The sequence below is a fragment of the Quercus suber genome, unplaced genomic scaffold, assembly GCF_002906115.3.
Source record: "Quercus suber isolate HL8 unplaced genomic scaffold, Cork oak 2.0 scaffold_217, whole genome shotgun sequence".
NCBI classification, from domain to species: domain Eukaryota; kingdom Viridiplantae; phylum Streptophyta; class Magnoliopsida; order Fagales; family Fagaceae; genus Quercus; species Quercus suber.
The window spans coordinates 487,230-496,646 of record NW_027069675.1 but is presented as its reverse complement, the minus strand read 5'-3'; the positions used below and the strand labels follow the sequence as shown (position 1 = coordinate 496,646).

General features: G+C 30.7%; 1 protein-coding gene across 1 annotated transcript; it reads right to left on the bottom strand.

Moving 5' to 3' along the window:
- Window positions 1-383: 383 nt before the first annotated feature.
- Window positions 384-4,505, bottom strand: LOC112015217 (benzaldehyde dehydrogenase, mitochondrial). The gene is given in 12 exon segments (XM_024047592.2): window positions 384-822; window positions 947-1,008; window positions 1,095-1,156; window positions 1,159-1,231; window positions 1,504-1,641; window positions 1,967-2,140; window positions 2,480-2,569; window positions 2,680-2,909; window positions 3,033-3,183; window positions 3,308-3,450; window positions 3,932-4,045; window positions 4,462-4,505. Coding segments are annotated over 11 exon segments (1,482 nt in total). The 5' UTR covers window positions 4,017-4,045; window positions 4,462-4,505; the 3' UTR covers window positions 384-548.
- Window positions 4,506-9,417: the final 4,912 nt, after the last annotated feature.

Genomic DNA, 9,417 nt, shown 5'->3' with positions numbered 1-9,417 from the left:
GCCATACTTAACTGCTTAAGTATGGCATTTTTTTTCTTTCCTATTCAGTTTCATCGCCTCACACGTTTTTAAACCTCAAGCATGTGGCAAATCTTTTTTATTAAGTCTAATAATTATTAGATATTTTCATAAACGTCATTGTTATAGGCTTTGACAAAGAGACACATGTTACCATTTTTTTTTTTTTTTTGTATCCATGAGTTTTGTTTATTACTATTTTTGCTTATATTAGTTCATGGCAATGTTGACTAGAGAGAATTAATACACATTTATATTTAAAAAAATGTATATAAAGCAAGTCAACTTATATTAAATATAGATGGCTTCACATCCAACAAAATAAAGAAATCCAATCCAAGATTACAGGTTTTTTTTTTTTTTTTCTTTTCTCCCCTTAAGAATCGATTGCAGTGAATCACAAACAAAGACTTAATAATCTCATCATTCAAACATAGCCTCCAATTTCGATCCTGTCTTCTCTTTATTTTGATCTGGTCTTCTCTTTATTATTGTTTGCAAATACAGAAGACCGAAAATAAAAATAGAATTTAGAGCCATGCTGGATTCACCAAAGGAGTGCAAACAGACTTGACTTGCAAGTAATTTTCCAAACCGTGAAATCCATTCTCTCTGCCATGCCCACTCATCTTGTACCCACCAAAAGGAAGTGCAGCATCAAATACAGCATAGCAGTTCACCCAAATCGTCCCAGCTTTTAATGCACGTGATAAAGTGTTAATAGTGTCTACGTTCTGCGAAAAGATCCCAGCAGCAAGCCCATAGTGCGTGGCATTCGCTCTTCGAATCACCTCGTCAAGGTCCCTAAAATTAAATATTATAAATATAAAAGTGTATTCAGTATCCCGTTATTTAAAATTTTGAATACAGTACGTTAACAAACGCCGTAAATAAAAATCGCTAAGTGTAAAAAGGATTCGTTTCTCACTTGAATTTCAAGATGGTCTGCACTGGACCGAATATCTCATCCTTTGCTATCAACATGTCATCCTTGTAAAAATTTACAGTTAGTTGCCTTCATGAACCATAGTATTTCAAAATCATCATGGTACAATGATGGTATAACTAAAAGGTACCTTAACATTTGAGAACACTGTGGGCTTAATGTAATAGCCCTTGTCGCCGAGTCTTTCTCCCCGCTTTCAAGGGTAGCTCCACTTTCAACACCAGATTTTATGTATTTCAGGATTTTGTTAAATTGCTCGTTGTCAATCTGATTCATTTGAGTAAGCAATATTCAGTATCAGTGTATCACTAAAGATTGCAAACCAATTTATACTTGTAGTATATAGAAGCAGCTAGAGACAAAACTGATATTGTCCAAGATTTCGTGAAGCTATATTACATGTAAAAAGTAAAAGTTGTAATTGCAGAGGAAGCTTCTCAAACGACTTTCAACAATTTTGTAAGATCAGTGTCAAGCATGAAGCCTACACAAATGTGACGCTAAAATTTATTCATACACAAGGAATTGTTGTTTATTACCTGAGGACCTTGTTCAGTGCCCTCCTTGAATGGATCACCAACAGAACGTTTCATAGCGCGTTGCTTTGCTTTCTGTACGAACTCGTCATATATACGCTCATGAACAAATGTACGAGATCCAGCAGCACAACATTCTCCCTGCAGATTGGACATAGTCATGATCAATAAAATGAGTTTTAACTTCCTTGACAGGGTTCAAGTGATAACCCAGCAGTAATGGTATTTTTTGCAGTGTCCCATGATGATTATGGTTCGAACCACACCTCCCTCACTATCTACTTTTTTTTTTTTTTTTTTAATGTAACATATGGTAGGATTTTTATTTTGTTGAGAAAAGTAACATATGGTAGGATTATTGTATAATAAAAATATTGTTATTGCTAAATCTATACTTATCAACAAAAAATAAATAAATAAATTCCATAAGACACATCATAGCGTTGGAACAATTTTACGGACAAACCTGATTAAAGAACAAAGCCATGTGTGCAAGCTCGACAGCCTTATCTACATCAGCATCCTCACATACAATAAAGGGTGATTTCCCTCCGAGTTCCAATGTGACTGGCTTCAGATTGCTTTTTGTTGCCAAATCAAGAACAATTTTTCCTGTCTCTGTTGATCCAGTGAAAGCAAGCTGTGCATAAGAAATTACTTAAGAGTTTAGGAGGCATTCAAGCAATGACCAGTATATACATGAGAACGTGTTCTGGATTGTTAGTATTCCCCCTAATCATTTCAAAATTTAATGAAATACCAAAGAAATGTCACAATTGATTGCTAAACACTCTTACAAGAAATTTTTATCTTTCTTGAAAGACAAATTACATCTAATAGGAATACAATGTTAGAGATCTTAACCCAAGGGTTCAGCTGAAGACCATGCCTCATGAAGTGAAGGTCACTGGTTTGAGTCTTCTCCATCTAACCCTTAAGGCTGATAAATCACTTGAATCAAAAGAAATATTTAGACTACCTTATCCACATCCATATGACTGGCAAGAGCTGCACCAGCAGTTGGACCATAACCAGGGATCACATTTAGAACACCTGGAGGAAGTCCAGCCTGTCACAAAGATCATATGATCAGAGTAAGTGACAAAGAGAGCAGCTTAGGTGCAGAAAAGATGAGTTCAGACATAAAACCTCAATGTACAAAGAACAAAAGTTTATCACCTCATATAGTAGCTTTGATACAAGGAGAGCAGTCAATGGTGTCTGCTCTGCTGGTTTCAATACAACAGTGCAGCCACATGCTAATGCAGGCCCGACCTTCCAGGCATACATAGGGAGAGGAAAATTCCATGGAATAATTCCACCCGCAACACCAATAGGTTCATACAAGGTTTGCATATGGAATGGTCCATCAGCTGGAACTGTTAGGCCATGGATCTTATCCGCCCACCCTAATATTTTCACATATAGAAAATCTTAGAAAAACTTACAAAAATTGACAGAATGTAACGAACAATCAAATTATATAATGCAGAAGATGAACTATATCTATAGATTTACGGTTTACGGTTTACCAGCATTGTATCGCATTAAGCGCGTCACCATTGATACTTCAATTAAAGCATTTTGATATGGCTTCCCACTGTCCCAAGCCTCAAGCGCTGAAATTTCATCATTGTGCTGTTCAAGCAAATTCGCAAAGCGCAAAAGTACTTTTTGCCTTTCCTGGATATTGTTTAAAATTTTTATTAAAAAAAAAAAAAATCAATTCTATGATTTGTAGACTGTAGTTTTTTGTTCTCCATCAAACAAAAGGTGAAAAATAGGAAGCACAATAAGGAATAGTTACATAAGCAGTCATCCTTGGCCATGGTCCTTCATCAAATGCCTTGCGAGCAGCAGCAACTGCTCGATTTATATCTTCAGCATCACCTTCAGCAACATTGGCAATTACTTCCCCTGTCCTGGGATCCAATGTCTGAAAAGTTTTCCCTGACACCAAATTTAGACATAGCATAAATTTCAGCATACATCAGAATAATAACAATATTAACCTTGTCATGGATAGGCGCTTCGGCAAAAACCTAAAACTTAAAAACTTTTTAAAAATACTAAAATTACTCTTTTAACTGGTTTGTATTTTTAAATTTTAAATAATTTTTAACTAAAAGATAAAGGTATTTTAGAGTATCTAAGAATTTGTATATAGATATTTTAGTACACAAAATAATGAAACTCAATCAGAAAATCCCGTAATTAGTAGTATAAATAATGTGTTTGAGGATACCACATTACCTAAAATTTGAGGTTAAAAATATAGTGATTTATGATATGATTTTTAAAAGAAATATTTTTTTTACATATATATAGTAAATTATATATGCATTCAATTGGTTTTTTTTGGACTTGCAAGCTTATCTTCCTCTCATTCTTATGGAATGATAAAGCTTGAGTCCGAACTCATCTATATTACCGGATGCTGCATCGACGAATTTCCCATCAATCAAAAGCTGGGTATATTTTACTTCAACCGGTGGCTTAATTGGAACCTCAGACATTCTTTTGCTCAAGTTGGTGGTAGTCTTACCTGAAGGAAATAGCATTCAACCAATAAAAGAGCATTATTACAAAACCCAAAACAAAGGAATTATAGAACATTTCTAATTGTTTTAAACATTTCTAAATCCCCAAGTTCATTTATTTTTATAATTCGATTTCTTATTTTTGCTAAAAAACATTGTAGCTTAACTCACATATTCTAGTGTTTTAAATGACGACCACAAAATTCAAATACCCTCCCCAACTATTGAATTATAAAAAAGAAAAATAAAACTTGATATCTTTTAATTCTTTCAGTTTTTTTTTTTTTGGAAGCATTTAAATGGATTTTGAAAACCAGATACCCCAAAATCATACAACGTTAAACAGAACCTTAACCAGAACTCAATCTTAACCCAAAAAACATAGAATATCACAATCAAACAATTACAATAAGACACTCACACTTGTCTCTCTTTCTCTGTGTGATAGCTTGATACAAAGCTCAAATTGCTATACATTTACGTGTGTCAGTGTGTGTTTATATAGATATCAGTTGGGCACCAATGAACGATTCAAGATGATTTCTACGACTCTATCTTTGTCTAATAATAGTACATACTATCTAATAATAGTGCATGCTATCTCAGCAAACAAACAAAAAAAAGAGATGAGAAGTATGACGCATCAAAAACCCCAAAATAATTAAAACTTTTTCTAATGAGCATTAACTATTAATAATAATTTTTTTAAAGAATTATCAAAAGGTGACGTCAATCGTGGGTTTTTGTATATTATTACTATAGGTCATGTTAACGAGTGCTGTAGGACATTGGTTAACAATCCAATTAAAGAAAGTTTTTATGGAAAAAGAAAAAAAAAAAAATTAATATTTTAACATTTTTTTCATTTCTCATAAAAGTGATATCAAAACTTTCTTAAAATGAATTTTTAACTAATACCCCAACGGCACTCGTTAACATTTCCCTATTACTATTATTTTATTTTTTTGGTTGAAAAGTGTGTTTGCTTATTATGTTTGTTTGTTATATAGATTATAGCAGTTTAGTAGTATTATTAAATAGATGTGGGTAAATAAATAAGATATTAAATTAATGAGAAAAAGCTAATCCAACAATATCTCTAGATTTTTATTACTAGTGGAGCTAATTAATGTGACTAGTACCAGTTTAACAAGAGATAATAAAATGGTGTTTGAATTGTTATTATTTTTTATAATTAATACTTACATAATAAATTTTATAATTTTTTTTAATTTGCAATATACAAAATTTAAATTGTAAAGTATGATAGGCCTATATGTGATGTGGTAAATTAATTTGAGAATATTGTGATTTTTTATGGATTATTTTATAGGTTTTGTTACTTGCTAATAAAAGGACTATTTGATTTGTCAGCCAACTCAGTGCTAAGACCAATTATCAAGACGGTTTTTTTTTTTTTTTTTTTTTCGATAGAAAAGATAGAAATTATCAAGACGTTAATAGTGGGATGTGTGAAACTGAAAGGTTGTAATAATAGTGTCACTAAACTCATGTGGATTTTTTTTTTTTCGTAATTCGTTTGCATTTAATTTGGTAATACTTTGGTCAAACTTGTATACTGTTGTTACTTCAACCTGTATGATCATATTATTTGATCCAAAGAAGATTTAATGACATCTTTTTAGAAGTTGGGGCAAAGAAAATCAAGATTTGAGCCAGTTGACACATGAAGAGTTTTTTGTTGATTGTCTTAAATTATGATTTGTGTGCATCATCCTTAGGCTTATTTATTTATTTTCATAACACAAGTTCACTTTCTCCCTGTCTTTGTTTAACTATGACAGTAAAATCATCTTTTAAAGTTGATTTTTTTTTCCCGTATGTAAGGAGAAATTTTATGCAGAAACAGGGAGAATCCATCACATTCTAGCAAGTTTTGACCATTTAAATGTCAAATTTACCACCCCAAAAAAAAAAAAAAAAAAAAAAGGCTTATTGTTTATATGCCTTAGTATGAGTTATACATAGAGCAATAGTGGAATTTTAAAAGAAAACTAAGGTTTGGGTTCTAAATTGCAAGTGAACCATGTTAGAAAAGTGATGTTGGAAAATTGGCTAATTTAAAAACTTCAAAATTTTAGCAAAATTAAATATTTAAAAAAAAAAAAAGGGTTTTTCCTAACCACCTTTCTTCCTCCTTTTTCTCTCATTCTCTCTCTCACGTTTTCTTTAGACCCATTATCAAGTAGTTATCCAAATTTTTATCCAAAAATAAAAAGCAATTATCCAAACTTAAAATTCCACCAAAACCTATTATGAAATACTAAAAATAGTAATAATAATAATAATCGTACTTTTTTGTTCTTTGTTTTTCATTCTTCATGTCCCTTCATCTTTTCATCTTCTCTTTCTTCTTAAAATTCTAAAAAACAAATTCAATTCTTAGGGCCTGTTTGGTAAGAGTATTTAAATATAGTTTTTTGTTTTGCAATCCATAAAATAGTGGGTCCACACTTGAATTTATTGTTTGACTAATATATTCTAAATACAGTTTTCAAAAAACTGTATCCTATTTTCCTGATTTATAACAGTATTTTGAAAATGGCTAAGGGAGTGTTTTCAGGACACAGAAAATGTTTTTAATAACATAGTTGTAAATAAATTAAAAATAGTAGACCCCACATATTTCTCCAAACTCTTTTATCTCTTAAATTAAGGAGCTTATCTTTATTACAAAGAGAATTCTTACATTTCAAATTTGAAACTTATCATTTAAAAAAAAAATAATGAACTCTATTTCCTTATCATTATTTAAAAAAAAAAAAAAAAAAAAGTAATCTATAGATTGTTAGATTCTACACGTTACTTTTTGTAAATATAATTTTTTTAAATCTCAAAAATAGAAATGTTCTCTTCCAAACAATTTTTTTTTTTTTTTTAGTATTTTGAAAATTGTTCTTAAAAGTGGAAGCCAAACATGTAAAATATAAAAATTATTATTTGAAAACTAGTTTTAAGTTTAGTTTTTTGAAAATTGTTTTTAAACTATTTTTGAAAACAAAAATAAAAATTATCCTACCAATAAGGCTAACATATCCCACTAATTTCAAAGGACAATTACTCAAAACTCAATTAGGAAGGTACGAATATACCATTTGTTTTTAATAAATTTCATTATATTACTTTCTTTTTCCCTTTGTCTTTCTCTTTATCTCTCTTTCTCTAATTGCTCCACACACACACACAAAAAGGGCCATATCAGTTATTACATGCACTTATTAGACAACTATCTTAATCCATTCATTCCTTAATTTTTGGGATAATTACCTAATTGTGCTTTAAGCCTTTAACTCCCTTTCCTCGATTTCTTAGCTACCTATAATTGTTTGTTCAGTCAATGTATGACTGCCACATAATATGTGCATGTTTTTTGTGTGTCATAGCATTTCTCTTAAATTATTGAACAAATGATTTGTGTTTCTCATTTCACGTCTCACTTAATGATTGGCAGATAAATTTTCTTAATCAGACAACATAAACTGTATTACTATAATTACCTCCTCAGGTCTTGTGGAATCCGGAAAGAAAATAACTTGGTGCCTTACTTCTAAAAAAATAAAACAAAACAAAATCTTGGTGCCTTCCTTCCAACAATCCTTTATCCCTTTTTTTGTGGGACATTTTATATTCCACCAATTGTGGAATGTTAGGTATGTGATGTTTTCTCTTTTAAACTTTAGATAGCATTTGGTACGGGAGAATCCACATTACTCCTGACATTCAGATTACTGAGAATGTGATATCTTGCTATCTGGATGCCTAAGAATGTAACTATTCCTATGTTTGGTTTAATTGAGAATCTAACAAGATTCCTAAAAATGTGAAATTATAATGTTTGGTTTATTCCTAAGAATCTTAACTGAATTATTTATTTTTCTCATTCTATTCTTAGATTTGTGAATCCAATATAAGTTTTTTTTTTTTTTTTTAAATCCTTTCTCTAAATAAATAATAAAAAACAAAATATAAACTATAAATTATGACAAATCCCAAAACGACATACAAATATGATGGATTGTTAAAAATTAAAAATCTACACATTCTATATCATTGTATAACAAATATCAAAAGCACTAGATAGGATACAAATTATTAAAATTGTAGAAACAAAGCCATTAATCTAAAAACAAAAAATAAAAAAATAAAAAACCAGATGAAGCCTCCAATCCAAATCTATATTTCTAGCAATTAAACAAAACCAAGATTTGAGATATGAATAGATACATTAACAAATTTCTATGAAAATAGATCCATTAATAATTTGTTGAGGCACACAACAATAACAGTGAATACTTGGCAACAATGGAAGGTCCCCTTCAAACTTTTTTTTTTTTTTTTTTCACATATGAAACTTAAATAGAACTTTGTTAATGAATATATCAATAGAGTTGTCTATCTTATTTATGTTATTTTGGTAGAAAAAGATAAAGACAAAGGAAAAGATATTGATGATTTGTTTGATATTTTATTCAATTGCTTAAATGATAAGAATAAAGGGTTAAAATTGTCAATTTATATAAAATACAATTTTCTTTAAGCTTAAGAATCTAGATACCTACCTATTTTAAAGGGAATCTACATTCCTACTGAAAGGGGGTTAAAGGGGAATCCATATTCCCCTGGCATCTGATTCCTTAATGTGATTTGCAATCAAATATGAGAATCTTTAAACATTCTTGGGAATACTAAGACATTACCTCGTACCAAACGCCACATTAGTTCTTTTATAAGTAAAGTCAAAAAAATAAGCAAGCAAAATTTGGCACATATGTAAAACATGCCACAGTAATGGATCTCTTAGAACTTTCACCAATTTCAATTAATAAGGACAAGAAAATCGGCATTTCATTGATTTTAGATGTAATTCAAAAGAGTCCGAATTTGGTAAAGATGTGATGCAAAACTCCCACTTTACACCCTTCAATAGAAATATGCCACTTTACCATTTTACTCTTAAATGAATAACACATACCACCACGCACTCTTGATGCGATAGTCACTCCATAAGTATAAGTGTTTGTGGAGTGTAGGGGGCAAGAGGCCAAGGTTCAAGTCTTCAAGAATGAGTTTCACACACATATACACTTAAATTAGGTTAGAGTAAAATTTCTATCGTGTAAAAAAACAAAAAATCCTTTTATATCCAATTTCATAAAATCAAAAATCCCAATCATATGAGAAACCCAACTCTGCCTCTACCTCCAACAGCCAGAGACGTTGCCAGAATCTGGAAGTTCTTAATGCTTGGCTCTGTTAACAGCTTCTTTTCTTCTTGTCAGTCACATTTTGCCAAATTTTATTTTTATGACATAAAGGTAAAATATCACGAAAGTCTTGCATCTCACGTGGAAAGAAA